The sequence below is a fragment of the Scardinius erythrophthalmus genome (genome assembly GCF_964197995.2).
Source record: "Scardinius erythrophthalmus genome assembly, chromosome: 11".
Taxonomy (NCBI): domain Eukaryota; kingdom Metazoa; phylum Chordata; class Actinopteri; order Cypriniformes; family Leuciscidae; genus Scardinius; species Scardinius erythrophthalmus.
Genome location: NC_138231.1, coordinates 32729385 through 32746333, shown reverse-complemented (window position 1 = coordinate 32746333; position 16949 = coordinate 32729385). Strand labels below are relative to the sequence as shown.

Genomic DNA, 16949 nt, shown 5'->3' with positions numbered 1-16949 from the left:
TATTATACTGTAACACAGACACTGTCAATATTTCTGTGGAGCCCCATAACAAAAAGAACTTGAACAAATTGAATTTCCATGCTGGACCAAGCAGGATTATTGCTTGTTTGGAGCCATAGCATACGATGCTCTTGGGAAACGCAGCCCAGCATAGATGAAGCTGGTTTACAAAGGGAGGCTTCCCAGACAGCAACATAGTGTCGGCCCAGATCCGGGCCACATCTGGTACATGTGGATTCGACGCGTACCAGATGTGGGCCGGATCTGGGCCGACACTATGTTGCTGTCTGGGTTGGTTCAGCATCCAAAACACACCATATAAGATGGTCACCATGCAGCAATGCAGGTCTTTAGGGTGGAAAGATTGTGACCTGAAGGATCGCCTACCTAAAGAAATATGCAAATGTACACGCGGGCGCACGTGAAAGCTGTTTCTGCATAACTTGATGCATAACGCCGCAGGTTCGGTCTGCATCAGGAGGCACGTTTAAAACGCATTACAGTGAGTGCCACAAAACGCCGATCCAATATGAAAAAAAGCCATCAAAGAAACATACTGTTTTCGCCTCCCTCTCTGCTCTGATTAATAGCGCCACTAGTAGCACAAAAAATGTATTATGATGAAGTCGACTCAAACGATGCGAGTGGGTCAGTGGGGAGGAGCGCTCAGCTGGAGAATGACATTACTCTGATGCCTGCTTGACAGAGTGGTTGCTATGGTAACACCACCGCTCAAAGTCCTAAAGGACGAGCACATCAGAAGAGCTCTCCAGCAGACGAGAGACAGAGAATGAGTACGGAAGAGAGGGAGGGATGAAATGATAAATAAAAGAAAGATGGAAATGGAGGTGGGCGGTGTGGGAGTGAGTAATGGGGCAGGTGTGCAGCGCTCACTTTATAATAGGTAGATGCGTCCCGCTGCCGCCGATACATGCTTCACGTCCCGCTGTCGGCGTCAATTGACATATCATGAAGCAGAGCCACGGACCATAGCGGCGTGGGCTTGAAACTCCTTTTTATCACTGAGTCAAAGGGGCTGTATCAATCTGAAAGACTGAGACCATGAAATACTAAGCTAATTTAAGAACTAATGGAGGCTAGAGGTAGCTACACATAATTGAAAAAAAAATTGCCTCGGATTCAAGAACTCTGAGAAATATGCCAGAAAGCTTTAGTCTTCAAAATAGCACGACATGTTTGGTCCACCTACGGTTCCAACCTTAATTATTCACAGAGGCACGGGGAAAAAGCCTTTAAGAATGTTCAAGTGTGTTGGCTGCACTGTAGTTGTGTATTTCTGCGCGTGTGGGTGCATGAGCATGCGTAGGAACACTTATAAATCAGAGCCGACTCATACCTGCAGCTTCCGTAATATCTCTCACTCGAGCGAGCTTTAGTACTTTCGAGATCCTTTGAGAGTGACAAGTTTATTTTCGGAAACCTGCGGCTCCAAACAAGGTCACTCTGCCAGCAGCATTGGCAGAAAATGAGTGAAAATCATCCCCGGCCTGTCAGGTCGCTGCTCTCGCTGGAGGTGGCTGAACTCTACAGTGGCTCATTTCTCAGGAGCCGCCTGACGATGAGCTTTTAGTGCTCTGTCTGGAAAGAGTCAGTCTCCACTGGAGAGCACAAACGCGACGTGACAGCTCTCTATGAACATGCATCCTCTGCTTCGTTTAGAGAGGAGATATAGCGACATTGAGACTGGGAAAGGGTATGATTGTGCATTCTGTGAAATGAATGAGCCAATCTTTGAATAGAGTAAAATTAATTTTAAACAGATCACTGTAACGCCATTTTAAAGGGACAGTTCATCCAAAAATGAAGGCTCGAGGTCATGGTGCAAAGGACCCTATGTTGATTTTACTCCGAACCATCCCTTTAAGGCCCGTTCACACCAAGGACGATAAACATATTGATAACGATAAATAGTTTTAAAAATTGTCCAGACCACAGCTAACCGCACAGAGAAATGTACAGAGTCACTAAAGGGACATGCTGGTGGGAAAAAATATGGAATGGGAGAAAAAAAATATTTCAATGCTTTTGCGTTCTTGCAAAAAAATTGCATTCCCACAAGAAACTTTGCTTTTGATTCCAAAACCTTTGCATTCGCAAACATTTTGTGAGCGAATGCGAAGTTTCTTTGGGGAACGCAAAAGCATCGAGATTGGAAGAAAAAATCTATCAAATGTACATATTTTCCTCTCATCTCATGTTTTTTTCACTTCACCATGTCCTTAAGGGGCTTTGTAAAAACGATTGGAATCACTATCACTACAATTTTTTTCAGAATCCATCCTGCTTTAAAGAGTTTGAGCATTTAAAGCTGCAGACTACATAACTGCAGCGTGTGCTAATACTAAACAGAACGATGTTGTGTATTGGTGTGGACAATATAGTTATTGTTATAGTTTTCATTGGTGTGAACACGTCCTTCCAAATTTGTATGACTTTTTTTCTTCTATGGAATATAAAAAGACTATCTATCAATCTATCTATCTATCTATCTATCTATCTATCTATCTATCTATCTATCTATCTATCTATCTATCTATCTATCTATCTATCTATCTATCTATCTATCTCCATTAAATGTCAATGGGGTACAATTTTATTTTGGACCCAACTGAGATTCACTATAACCTTATATAATGTACTATTTGAGGCACAGACATTTATAACTTAATGGATACTATAGAGTGCACTCATTCAATCTTGCACCTCATTAACAAGTGTACAACCGATGTACACTTAACAGCTAGCCGCTAAAGAATACCTATGCACTGTGATCGATGTGTTAATTAAACTGCAACGTGTCACCAAAAGATGTCGTACCCAGCACTTTGGTCGTGCTCAGTGTCTAAATTCGCTGCCTCATTTTCATTCTCTCATTAAATGAATTGGTAATTTAGAGAAAAGTGAATGAGGGAATCAAAGTGAATAAGGGTCCAACTAAAAATGCATCTCAACTGAAAAAATATATACTGTTGTGAACAATGGGGGGCCTTGGAGTCAAAAAGGTTATTTTTAAGGTAAAAGCATGTGGACATTTTTAACTTGAATGTGCAAGGTTTCCTGTGGCAGCCACTTCCAGTAATTTTAGTCGTACAAAAACAGTCCATTGTGCTGCTTGTTGTTGCAATTTGTTGTATTTGTTATCGCATTATCTTCATTTATTATTATAGTCCAAAAATTATAGTTTTGCCATTCGCTGCATTTTGTTATTCTTAGTTATTTGCCTATAGCAGCTAATGAATCGGAAGTCACGCACATTCACAGGAAATAGCTCACTTCCGCATTGATAGGAGCCTTCGAGCCTCAGCTTGTGATCCTTTCTGATCCTGCCTGCTCTTTAGTGTACTCAAATGACCCCAATAGGAAAGTTTGTCAAGATGAACTTTGAAATGTAGCCTTGTTTGAAAAAAACTTGAAAAGTTTTTTAACGGCATTCCTAAAATCAGATTGCTTACCGCATACGCTGTTTTCTGCAAACTGTAAGAACGATCACATTATAACAGATTTAAAAATGTTCCAACAGTTAATCAAAAAATATTTAGGAGGAATGAGATGAAAGGGGGCTCTAGCAGACTGCTCAGTGCTGTGGATGCTGTCGAGTTCTTATGTCAACACAGCATTCAACTGAAAGAGCCTTTGGCTAGTGCTTGACATCCACCCACAAGAAATCACTGTTGTGTCAAGGCTGGATCCTACATATGTTCATTTAATGAATCAACAGAGCACAGATGTAGAAATAACTGCCTTTAATGCTTAAATTAAGTGATACTGTGCTGCATTCATTCCCATTCCCAGACAGATTATTTATATTTTATGACCAATACTCAAACATCAAAAGAAGAGCATTAGATTTGTAATAGAATACAGTGATGAACAGACTCTGAAGCACCAAAGAGTTTCGCCTAAGGAAAGTACAGATACATATAATGGGAAAAATAACGAGGGTCCAAACATATACATACAAACAGTAATGTAATTTAAATTATGACGTACTTGCAGTGTAAGTACAAATAAATGTCTAAGGCAAAGAAAGCTACATTTACAGCAGCTCTGACAAACACTTGTAAATAAGCAGCAGAGAATGGCAAAGAATATGTGCAAATATGTATATCTGGAAAGCGTGTTAAAAAGGAAACCCTATTATATTGTGTGTATGTGTAAACACACTGAGATCTACTGCACATTGTGTAGGGTTTAAAATCTAGCCATTATGCACTCTAGTTCATTTGTATATTATTTGAAATCCATTTTCACTTAAAGTATGCTGATATAGTACATCAAATAAGATCCTTTGTATAGGAAGGAATGAAAGACTTTGGTCCAAAGCAAATAAATACATGAATGCTAATCTATAATTTAGCAGGTGACTTCTAACGGGTATCATGGTGTTGTTATTGGAGATCATTTAAAACTCAATCACTTCAGCTGACTACCACTAGAGTTTGGCACATGAGCTAGTTCAGTTAAGAAGTCTCTCAGGCCTCGGCTCCACCTAGTGGAGTGGAGGTCAACAGGTGGGCGGCTCTAGTGTGGATGATAGGCAGACCTAACTGGTGGAGTCTCCCATTCACTCCTGTCCGTAATGAAGACATTCACAGTGATTGGCTGGAGTAGTGCCAACCATCGCCTCTTAGATTTCCGTCCCCGGTCCGACCTCTTTGCTGTCTTCTGTGAGCTTGTCACCTGAAATACAAACACAATATACTCAAACATCCCTGCAAATGCATTCAGATCTGATGCTGCAACAGGGCGAAACACTTTATGAGCAATATCGAATTCCCACATGTTTGCATTTCAAAATGTGTCAAACTGCAATTGAAATCTAATTAAAAAAAAAAAAATAGTTTTAACTTGGACTGCTTTTTAAATGTTTGGGGTCAGTAAGATTTGTATTGAAGAAATTGATACTTTTATTCAGCCAAGAAATTAAATTGATCAAAAGTGTAAGTAACAGTGTAAGGATATTTTTTCTGCACAACAATAATTCGATCTTTGATGACTGAATAAGTGCAAATCACCTTTATTCCACAAGGTGGCAATGTCTGATACACAATGATCAAGTGACGTTTCGCTTGTAGTTACCGCAGGCAGAAAACAAAATAATAGGAAGGATCATCAGCAAAACTAGCAAAACTAGCAAAGCAAGTACTGAATGCAATCAAATATTAGTGTCACTTTCACGTGATGGTGGATCTGGTGAAGAAGCTGTCCGCAATCAAAAAAAAAATATTTTGAAGATGTTGAAAATGATGATTTTGAGAATATGTTTGAGATTGCGAATATGATCCAGATGCTGAATGTACTGGAAAATGAGCTCTGATGATGACAGTGTTTATGGTATAAAACATCTGCTCAAACTGAACCCTTCCAATCTCCAAAAGGTAACAAAATATGCTTTATTTTATTCTTCTGTAATTGTTACTCTAATATCAGGAGAGTTTTATGTTATTGCGACAGGTAGAGATCCATCCGTGTTAGATTTAGATCCAGGTCGCTAAAAACTTGAATATGTAATTATGATTGGCAAAACATTCATGCATTTAAGGGTTAAAATAAATTAAAAATCTAAGATCAACATTACATTAATAAAGTTGTAAGGTTTTGAGAATAATAGGCCTTTTAAGACAATAAGTCATAATAAAGAAAATATTGAAAATAAATTGAGATTGAAGCTAAAGATAGAAAAAAAATATGATATTAAATTGTAGTATTATGAGAACAAAGTTGCAAGAGTAAACTAAATAAAATGTTCTTTTCATGCTTTATATGAGCTTACTTGCAGCCTGGGCCTGTTTGTCTCTAGGGTCTTCTGTAGGGCTCAGATCATCAGGAGGCCAGCGGAGTTCCCCGCTCTCTACCTCCCCGCTCTCAGTGGGCTCAACCACGATGGACGGCAAGCGTTTGGAAAGCTTGGGAAACCTTTCATGGGAGTCTGGGAAGATCTATATCATTGGGTCATAAGAAGCCACATTACATTACAGTGTGTTAAAATGTATTTTAAAGTCTGAAAGCCCTCAAAATGACCTGAAAGTTTTCATGAAACAGCACAATTTGATATTTACTTCTATTCAAGATCTGGGGACCTCTCTAAACCATCCAGTTGGAGGCAGTAGTTCTAACTTTAGCATAAACTTTACAAAACTTAAATTTGTGCTTAAATTATTATTATTTTTTTTTGTTAAAATTGGTTTAAGAAAAATCTAATGTTACGCTTTATTTCAATAGTCCACTAATGTTTAATCCAGAAGGGAAGAGAGCACATTTGTGAGAGTGCGTCCAGTTATGTGCAAGGGAGAAGGAAATTTGCATGCGAGCACAGAGAATCGTGTGTTACAATAATGCTCTCTTGATATTTGTCATTAAAATAACGCCATATCCAACAGACATTCTATTGACTAGAAGTAACATAACATGTCAACTTATACTTACCGGAACCCTAAGACCTAACCCTAACAGTCTACTAAAGCTCTAATGAGAGTTAGTTGACATGTAGTTGCAAAGGTACTTATAGTTAGCAGAATATCTAAAGAGGGCCATCGAAATAAAGTGTTACTAAATTAAATAATTCATGATATTATCTAAACTTTAAGTAAATTTATTGTGTTTTATGTATGCTTAGAAATAGCATTTATCCTTAAAAGCATTCAGCACTAATGCCTACTTGAAGTTTTCAGTGCATTCCCATTATAAGCAGTCAGAGAGGAGAATGAAATCTGGTTTTAGTGGACAATCACTTATAATATGAGTAAATATATGGTTACAAATGCTTCCCCCCCAGCAGTTTCATCAACAATTTCTATTAATGAGGTGTTTGGCATTCACCTCATGCCTTGTGTGAGATATATTGCTATAGTGCAGCCTTGTTTAGAAAGCATGCAGGATGTGACTCATGTTGTGTAGATGCAGTGAAGTGTGAACAAGAGCATCTTGAGTGTGTATCTGTGTTTGCAACATGTCGGGTATTAAGACTAAAAGCATCTGTACCAGCTGTGGAAAAGGGTGTGCACCGGCATGTTGGTTTACACAGCACAGAAAGAGCTTACATGACAGAGTGAATGACAGATTCAGACAGGGTTCATTCAGCTAGCATATAATGCCACTGCTTATCCTGTGGTAAAGAACGGGCAATGATGATCGTTTCCTGAAAAGATTGTGACCTTTTGAGTCTCTCTCGAGTGTCTGAGAGGAATCTGAATTCATCCAGCATCAGGCTGTATGAACGAGCATGCATCCGATTGGCTTTTCGTAGCGATGTGAGCAAAATAAAAAGGACTTCAATCAGGCTGAAATGATGGAGCTCAAAATAGATCCACGGAGACCCGTCATCTATCCAGGAGCTAGAAAAACACTCAGCATGTATGTTTGCGTGACTATGACTTAAAATATAACCTAATATTTACCTGGCTCTATGGAATACTGGATTTTGATTTGACAATCATGGCATTTAAAGCTCATATATTTCTGTAAAATGCTGCTTAATGGCCGGTCCACAACAAAAATAAAGATTATTTATTGGCATTAATGGTTCCATGAAGTACCTTTAACATCCATGGACACTTTCCATTGCACAAAAGGTTCTTTATAGTGGAAAAAAGGTTCTTTAGATTATTAGAATGTTCTTTACACTATAGGGGAAAAAATAGTTATTTTAAGAACTATTCACTGAAAGATTCTTTGGGGAACCCAAAATGGTTATTTTATGGCATCACTGCGAAAATCTTTTTTGGAACCTTTTTTAAAAGTGTAGTTTCAATAACCATTCTAATACTAGGCTATGAGAATAGCAACGTCCACACCACAGCTTTGACAATGCATTCCTTTAATTCATCTAAGAGGTCATGCCGTGAAGTATCATTATTCTATTGGTCACGCATTTTCATCTTGCGCATGAGCCTATTTTTCATTCGCATATGAACGAATGGAAGTCAATGGAATGAAAAGTGTTGTGTGACCTTTACAGTTATTGTTTTAGTTATCGTTCTTGGTATAAACAGGCTTTAACTGTATATTTTCAGCATTCAATACTTCAGCATTATATTTATGGAAAACGTAAACCTTCTGGTAGATGTCTAGAGAACTTTGGAGTCCCCAGTTAAAGCTAAAAAACATCACTAAGCAAAGCTAGGAACAACGAATCAGAGATTTAAAGAGCTGTATGAGAGAGAACATAAAAGTAGTGTCTGTTTGCACTAAATGCAAATAGCCAATCTTGTTTGCAAAAGCTATTGCATCTATTGCTATTTGCACTTAGTGTAAATAGTCTATGCTGAACTGAGAATGTGGTTCATTGAAAAAATGTTAGCTAACAAGTCCATAAAAAGTTAAATGGATTGCAGAATAAATTAAATTGCAGATTATATAAAAAAATTATTAAATTGCTAGACCAAGTTTCTATATTTATTTAACTATATTTCTTAGCAGAACACTAAGCTAATATACATGCAAGATAATAAATTAATTTATTTAAAATAACCCAAATCCAGTATTGGGGAAAGCCATTTTTAAAAGTAATGAGTCACAATATTGCATTACTCCCTAAAAGGTAACTAATTGCATTACTTACTTTTTATAAGTTACTTTTTATAAGTAATGTATTACTTTACTTTTGCGTTTCTTTTCTCACCTGGGCTGAGCTTACTTGTTTGTTTTTATAAAAAACATATTTTTGGCAAATTTTTGCCATTTTACTAGCCTGGAAATCCAGACCCAAATCCGAAAGATTAAGGGTCTGGCATCGAGTAATGAAAATCGCCCCAACTCGAGGGGCGGCACCAAGCATGCATTTGAAAATCTCACTGCACGCAATTGGATAACACTACGACCAATCACTGTCGTGACTGCGCTAGCGCTGTCGTCATCTGATTAGCTCGCCTCTGGCCCACCTATATCAGATACACCGATGTGATTGGTGCAGCTCGGCTACAAGGGCATAGTTAATGAGCATTACTCAATGCCAGAGCAACTCGCTGAGTAAATTCAAATTGTGCTCTCGCGAGAACTCTGGATTTCCAGGGTAGCATTTTACACCAAAAGTGAAATGAATAAACCTCTGGCTGAAGGAAGTGCAAATTCAAGTCTGTTTATCAGAGGGCGCAGCTCAAATAAACTTTTCAGCTCTTCTGCCATTCTGGATTGCAAAAGAATAGAACGCAGGAGAAGAAAGAACACTCTTACTTCAGCAATAAAAACATTAAACACAAATGTGATCTTTAAAGTAATTTTGCTTATTCATATGGTTGAATCGGATTATCAAAGGTCAGCAGCAAAGACACTGGTTAATAAAGTGAGATTAAATACATAAAGTATATCTGTGATATTTAAAATATTTAATTATTGCAGGTTTGCATAATATTCTGAGTTTGCATTTCAGTAAATGCCTTTAATGCCTGCATTAAACATCCTTTTGCATACCCCCTTTCTTCGACTTTGACTGATTTTCCAGTGGATTTTTTTACCTTTATAAATACCTTTATAAATAAATAATGTTTTAAATAAAAGATGTTCAATAGAGAAATATGCAATGATGGTAAAAACTAAATAATACTTTTGAATATTAAACTAAAAACGTATGTAGGTGGCAGCAAGTCACTGTCTTAAGGAGTGAGTGAGTGAGTGAGTGAGTGAGTGAGTGAGTGAGTGAGTGAGTTATTCATTTATTGATTCAGTAAGGAAGCGAGCAAGTGGCTATATTTATGATTTATGAATGGGTCATTGAATCATTGACTCACGATTCGTTCAAAGACGCAGATTTGTTCACAAAACACTGGTGTTGCAGTTCTTCTGTGGCTTTTGTTGAAACTATTATTTCGCTGCATAATAGAGCAAACAATACTGACAACGATACAGTTTAAAACATCACTTAATATTACCCTTTTGTTTGTTGAACTGTTGTTTAAAATCTATGTGCAATCATGGATATTTGGGAAAATCTTGGTTCATTCTTGCTCTTATAATATATTCAAGAACTCACACAGGGTATGTGTCTTTATATCATATGCACGCTGCTTGTGTGGATGCAGTCAGTTTTGACTGCGAAAGATGAGGTAATTTGATTGGATGTCATGTATTTGACCTTTTATGGCATTTTGCCTGTTGGAAATACATACTTGGTTTTAAATGTTATTTTAAGGTAGGGTAGGATTAAATTAACTGCGAAATTCAGCATTTTGACCGCAGTCCCCCTCTTCCCCAGTTTGGAAACCACTGGTCGAGAACTACAATAACCATCAGGTTTACACAGCGCACACAACACCTCTGCATCCAATTTCTCTCAACATGGGGACAGGAGAGATGTCAGTCAATAAATGGGAAAATGTAAATGGGAAAAAGTAACTTGCAATACTAATTTGAAAAAGTAACTAATTACCAATTACTTGAATATGTAATCTGATTATGTAACTCGCATTACTTGTAGTTTGTTAACCACAACACTGATCAATATTTCATGTCCATCCATTTCCTTTTTCTTTCTTTTTTTTGGCAAATAGCAATTTAATGTACTACCGCTATCGCAAATTGCAGTTTTTTTTAGCCTTGTTCCTCTGACTTGAATAAAATAATTTATTTGAATCTCAAGGGAGATCCAAAGGAGTGAAAGCCCACCTGTAAAGAGATGTTCTGTTCCTCAGATGCACCGCTCACATTGTAGTCTCCTACCGCAGAGTCACAGCTGTTCATCACATCCGTCATACTGCCCAGTGTGACACCTACAACAAGTCAGGAGGAAGCACATTTAGAATCTCATAGGCACAGCGTCGCTCGGTCCTCTCATTTGCCTGTGAATGAGTGTGAGACTGATTCAGATGAGCCACCTGCAATAACCACAGCTGGGGGTTTTTCTCATCTATGAAAAGATCTTGCCAAAACCATCCAGCCAATCCATGTGCACCTATACCATGATTTTATGCAGAGCAAGTCTGTACATAGTTTGTTATTCAAATCAACTCTTCCACCATTTTCGAAGGAAATTACTTTCATGCTCATCAACTAAATTCAAGAGCAAGGATACATTCAGTGGTAGAAATAATATCAAGGCTGTTCTCTGATTCATTCTAAATGCAAAACTCATCTAGGAGATACAAATTGAATGGTGCTGAGCATCCAATTGTGAGAAGTGGGCTATATGACATTATTAAATTTTGGTCCCAAAATCTCAGATCAGCAGCTTTGTTTAAATTAAAAGAACCAATACATTTTTTATTCTTGAGGTGAACATCATAAACATCACTTTTCAAAACTTACTCTGTAAAACGTTTATTGACAGTTATACTATATAAAATTACTTTATTACTGTTTAATGTAACCTAAAGTAGTCAGGTTGGTTCAGACATTATATAATATCTTTAACTTCAGTAAATCCATGTTAATAATGTAACCATATAAAGTACATTTTTAGGTTATCTACTATTATTAGGTTATGTGTATCTGATTGGTAGAGCAGCGTTCTAGACAGTGCTATTTTTATAAACTATTATATTAATTATTAATATTTTGAATTATTTTTATATTTTCAATTTTATTTTCAATTTATTTAAAATGAAGTCATCCACTTTAAACTTATTTTATTTCAGCTAGTTGCTAAGGCAACATTTATAATTTTAGTTTTTTTTTTTATTCTAAGTTTAGAATAGCAACACTGGTTCCAGACAGACTGCGGTCTGACAGACACTCTTACACCAGTGTATGGCGATAAGTGACTGTACGTAATGTACGTATGAGCACGTAATTTATAATTCACTCAAATGATTCATTCAAAAACGCTGATTCAATCAGGAACAATGCAACTGGCTGTCTTTATGAACAAAAAAATTCATTGAATCATTCACTCGATTCATTCAGGAGCAAAACATCACTGGGTGTTTCTCAAAAACAAGCAAAAACTCTGTTATGGCCTCGTTTGGAAACATTTTGTTGTAGCGGAGCATTCATATTGCATCTAAAATACAAGGTACTGAGTTGTTTATTAAGAATTATTATGACAGTACTCTTGCTCGTGAGATACTGATTAAATAATACACAGGACAGACTGGTCATATTTACACAGGAGTACAGTTGGCTTGCATAAGTCTGCCACACGATTTGATGGTCTGATGTAATGTGGAGCAGCTGGTGGTCCTCAGCCCTCCGCATGGCACATGTGCACACCGTCCTGTGTGAATGACGAAGGCAGGGTGACTAATATGGACATTTACCATGAAAACATGCATTAGCACAATCAACACATGGTATTTGTTTGCTAAAGAATGGGGTTTTATTCACTAGTTCGTTGTGGTTTACTCTCATAGTGTTTGAACAATTTATTCTGTCATGTAAACCTTTGCTTATTATACTGTAATATTTTATTATTATACTGCTTTAAAGGTGTGCATGTATACAATGTTGCTCGTTCACTATGTTGCACATTCATCGTCCCCCCAAAAAAACTGCTTTTTTAATCTGATGACACTTGACACACATACTATCACCTCATCATTTGCATGGATAAAACCAGTATCCAGGCTTAGCTGATCTGAGATAAGGCTGTGAAGAGACCACAATGATACTTCTCGTGCTTTGATGTAATGAGTAACATCCATGCTCTAAAGCCACACGGTTGACAGATGAAATAAAAGAGTCATTTACTACAGATAAGCCACTTTAAAGATATTTTTGTTTTATCTGAGAAACCTCAATAGAGACTAGAGAGGTTATTATACTGTCATTCATTATCATTTTAGTTTACCCTTGATTCCATTTGGGAACTGGGTGACTCAACTGAATCAAAGGACAAGGGATGCTGTGGAAAAAGTGAGGGTGAACAGATAAAAGAAAGCAGCAATGAGCAGTACCATAAAAGAGAAGGGATTAAAGGACAGTGAAAATGAAACGATGAAGAAATAAACTGTTTGGACCAAAGAACGGCACCAATACGCCTGATAAAACAGACCCTCAAGCTACAATCTTACACACTGCTATGAAATCATAGCAGTTCAAAGAGAGTGACCATGGCAAATCATCCAAAAATAATTAAATAAACTAAAAGCACCATTCAGATTAATTAGCACCACACAGATGCTGGATGGCAGACAGAAAAAGAAACTAAGCTGTTTATGTTCTCTGCCTTTAATGTTGGTTGAAAATGGACTGATTATTCATGCTGCTATTATGTTAATGGTGACCAGCACAAATACAGCTCGCTCCCCTGACCCTTGTTAGCATTCAGGCTTTTTCATTGGTGAATGTGAACGACAAAGACAAAAGGGACTTGAGTTAAGGGATCAAAGGGCTGTGCGTGTGCTTGGTGCCATTTATAGTGAGACAAAGCACTGTAGAAGACTGGCTTTGTAGGCGGTCGCACAAAGACTTCATATGATCATCAAAATATTTTCGGATGGGTGCAGGTGTTATTGTGGGTCACTGCACTATTGAGTTTCCATTGTTTTAAAGAAAACCCCATGCTCAAAAAAAAAAGTGCACGGTTACTTTTCTACCAATTAAAGGTGTCTCGCTGTGCGTCGCTCTGTGTTTCTGTGAAAAATAGAGATGGCATGTGAATAATTTAACATGACTGGGTGCAGCGACAGACCTCACCCCCTTCCTGGTGACATGGAAAATCGTACTCAAATCTAGGCAAATGACTGATACTGAACTGCAGTCAGCTTGGATCAATAGCAAAACTCTCGTTACCGCCACAAACCACTCACACATGAATTAAACATGTAAAATATAACACTAGGTTTAACATAATTGACTGTTGAGCACATTACAACATTCTGACATCACTTACTCACCCTCATGTTTTTCCAAACCCATATAGCTTTATTTCTTTTCTGCAACACTAAAGAAGACCCTCGGTCACTATTCACTTAGTCATTTTTGTATTCTTATCAAAGTAGTGCAAGCTTATTCTTGCAAGTGAAAACACAGAATTAACTATTAAGGTAAGAGAGATCTTGCCATACTGAGAGTTACGACTAAAGGCACGTTGTTATACACTATTTATTAAAGCTTGTTTTTAAAATAAAAATGAAAAACTCCGACATATATCTCACAATTCTGAATTTATTTCTCATAATTCTGACTTTATTTCTCACAACTGCGAAATCACCATTTTTATTTTTTATTCCGAGACAGAAAAACACATGTGTTTGTTCCTGTCTTAGGTTACGTTTACACGACAACGATATTCTTAAAACGGATACGTTTTTCCATTGAGTTGTCCGCGTACAGACGACACCATTGTCAAAACGATCCCCATTCACACAGATCCGTGAAAAGGACTAAAAACGCTGTATTCTGCTGCCAGGCCATTAGATGGCGATGAAACACTATAGACTGAACACGTAATACGCACTAACATGACGTCATCGTCTTTAGAGATTCACATTTTGTTGTTTACACGGAGACCGGTTACAAAAATTTGCACTTTGAAACCCGTTTTCAAAAGTTTGCATTTTCAGGCACACAAAAAGTTGTTGTTGTATAAACGAGCGGCCAAAACACATAAAAAGTTTAACGTTTTTAGTTGAAAACTGTGTCATGTAATCCGCCCCTTAACCTAGTTTCTAGTCTGTGCCTCTTTCATTCAGTTCACCTGTTGCTCGTTAATTAACTCATTGGTTCCCTCATTTTTTTCCTGGTATAAGTACTCCCTGTTTTGTTCAGTTCTTGGTCCTGTCTCATCTATGTTGAAGTGGTCGTTTTCTGAGTTTCCCGAGTGTTTGGATTAAAAGTCTATTCTCCTTTGTTGTGCGCTTCCTTGCAACAGACACCTGTGACAATAGCAAGGCCCAGGTGCCTTTTAAAATTGATAAAAATATTAATAACACAAATAAAAAAAAAACTTTGATTATTTTTATTTGTTTTGAACGTTTATGACTGAAATTACCATTCCAAATGACCAACTGCCAAAATACCATTCCTCCACTAGAATATGAAGTGTTCAGATGCAAAAACCTCTAAGTGCCATCTGAAATTTTCTTCTAGAATGATCATTTTTATCAAGCTTGTTTATTTAAGTTCAGTTATTTCACTTAAATGGCAATTAATAGGTAATTTTCATTGCCATTTAAGTGAAATTACTGAATTAAAATATATACGAACTTCATAAAAATGATCATTCTAGAAGAACATTTCAGATGGCACTTTTGCATCTGAACTCTTCATATAGTCCCTTACATGACAGAACATTGCTATGCAACAAATTAATGATCCAAGTATCAATATACAAATAAATGTGATTTGAATTTAATTGAATGTGAATTGAATATCCTGGACAATTATTGACCAATAATCATCAAGACCGGATCTCTCTGTTGTAGATAGACCACTTTATCCAACAAAGTATGAGATAAGACTAGCCTATAAAAAGGCAATTTAAAAAGATTATGGTACTGATTTGATTTCAGAGATACTTGTGTAATGTGTAATCAGTAACGTAACACCGTAAATGGAAGAAATAATACAGTAGCCTACGGGTTTAGAATGGCATGAGTGTGAGTGAATGATGACAGAACATTCTTAACAATAAGGGTTCTTTATTGGCATCTGTGGTTCCAGGAAGAACCATGGAAACTTTCCATTGCACAAAAGGTTATTTAAAGTTAAAAAGGTTCTTTAGATTATTAAAATGTTCTTCACACACACACACACACACACACACACACACACACACACACACACACAATCGGTTATTTTAAGAACTATTTCCTGAAAGGTTATTTAGGGAACCTAAAATGCTGATTTTTTAGATATAAAGGCTATGCCTTTAAAATCAGAAGGCATGCTAAAGCAGTTGCTGGTAATACTATAGCCTAATAAGATACTAAATCTGAATGCATAATGGTAATATAAATAAAAGTAGTAGCCTATATTTGACAGTTCTTTTCATTAGCATTGACATGAATTACAAGAATCAAGAACTGCGGGTTTTCGTTTCATTCTTTAAAATATTGCGTAAGCGTAACCTCAGAGACTTGCTTTCAGGCAATATCAATTTGATCAATCGCACAAGGCAATGCATCTTTCTCAAAACACGAAAATATCACACATCATGCAGTAAACCTGGACCACTTAATGCTGATGAATCCTTTGAGTGTTCGTCAGACAGTTTCTGAGTTCAAGCTCAAGCGCACATTGTGCATGGCATTTGTACGGCTGATGTGTAAAGTGCTTACCTGTAGCCTTCAGAAGTGTTGTCCCTCCGTGTAAAGCTCGTGACTGTTCTTTCCAGTGGATGTGTGCTAGACTCACTCAAGTCAGATTCTCCCAGACTGAAGCGCTGCTTCTGTTACCTCAGAGCGCGCGACTGAGATAGCGACTGTAATTTCACGCGCACTCACCCAAGTCACAAGAGCACGTGTGTGTGTGTGTGTGTGTGTGTGTGTGTGTGTGTGCGCGCGCGCGCGCGGGAGAGAGAACCCTCTGTCAATTCACGATGGTTTTAACATGCAGAGAGTTTAGTGTACATTACTATTAAACATTTGCCATAATTAAGATGTTGGATATGGTCTTATTGCAATTCTTGTTAAAATATGTAGGCTATAGCTAGCCTATAGGCCTATGTAGGAATTAGAATTAAATATAATAATGGTTTATGAAATATTGAATCTCTCCTCGTGTACGGCAGTCCTTTTAAAGGTCACATTTTCACATTTATCTGAAAATCATGACTTAACATCACTAATTTAAATAATTGTTCTAAAAATATACACGTGAGCTAATTGTTTTTATTCAATATTAGCCTAATACACAAACAAAATTAGTTTTAAGGGCTGAATCAAGCAAAAAAATAGTTTATTCTTGTAGATATTTTCTGGATTTTTGCTTAATCATTGTATTTTATTAGTTTATTATAACTGGATATTATAATTTGAACATTTGTACTTTTATCCTTAACATTTCTGAGGCATTTCTCCTCACCATTTTAGTCACCACAATATATAATTATAAAT

The 16949-nt window shown here is 37.0% G+C and overlaps 1 protein-coding gene across 2 annotated transcripts; it reads right to left on the bottom strand.

The window, feature by feature from the left end:
* Nucleotides 1-3678: 3678 nt before the first annotated feature.
* Nucleotides 3679-16427, bottom strand: LOC308698967 (protein LBH). Of its 2 annotated transcripts, XM_081379476.1 has the most exons (5): nt 16173-16356; nt 12058-12166; nt 10621-10724; nt 5795-5960; nt 3749-4701 (listed from the first exon to the last, which is right to left on the bottom strand). In XM_081379476.1, the coding sequence occupies exons 3-5, from the start codon at nt 10705-10707 to the stop codon at nt 4649-4651; spliced, it is 306 nt and encodes a 101-aa protein (XP_081235602.1). In that variant the 5' UTR covers nt 10708-10724; nt 12058-12166; nt 16173-16356; the 3' UTR covers nt 3749-4648. The 2 variants fall into 2 exon arrangements, with proteins under 2 accessions (XP_081235601.1, XP_081235602.1); XM_081379475.1 differs by lacking the exon at nt 12058-12166 and having other exon boundaries at nt 3679-4701; nt 16173-16427.
* Nucleotides 16428-16949: the final 522 nt, after the last annotated feature.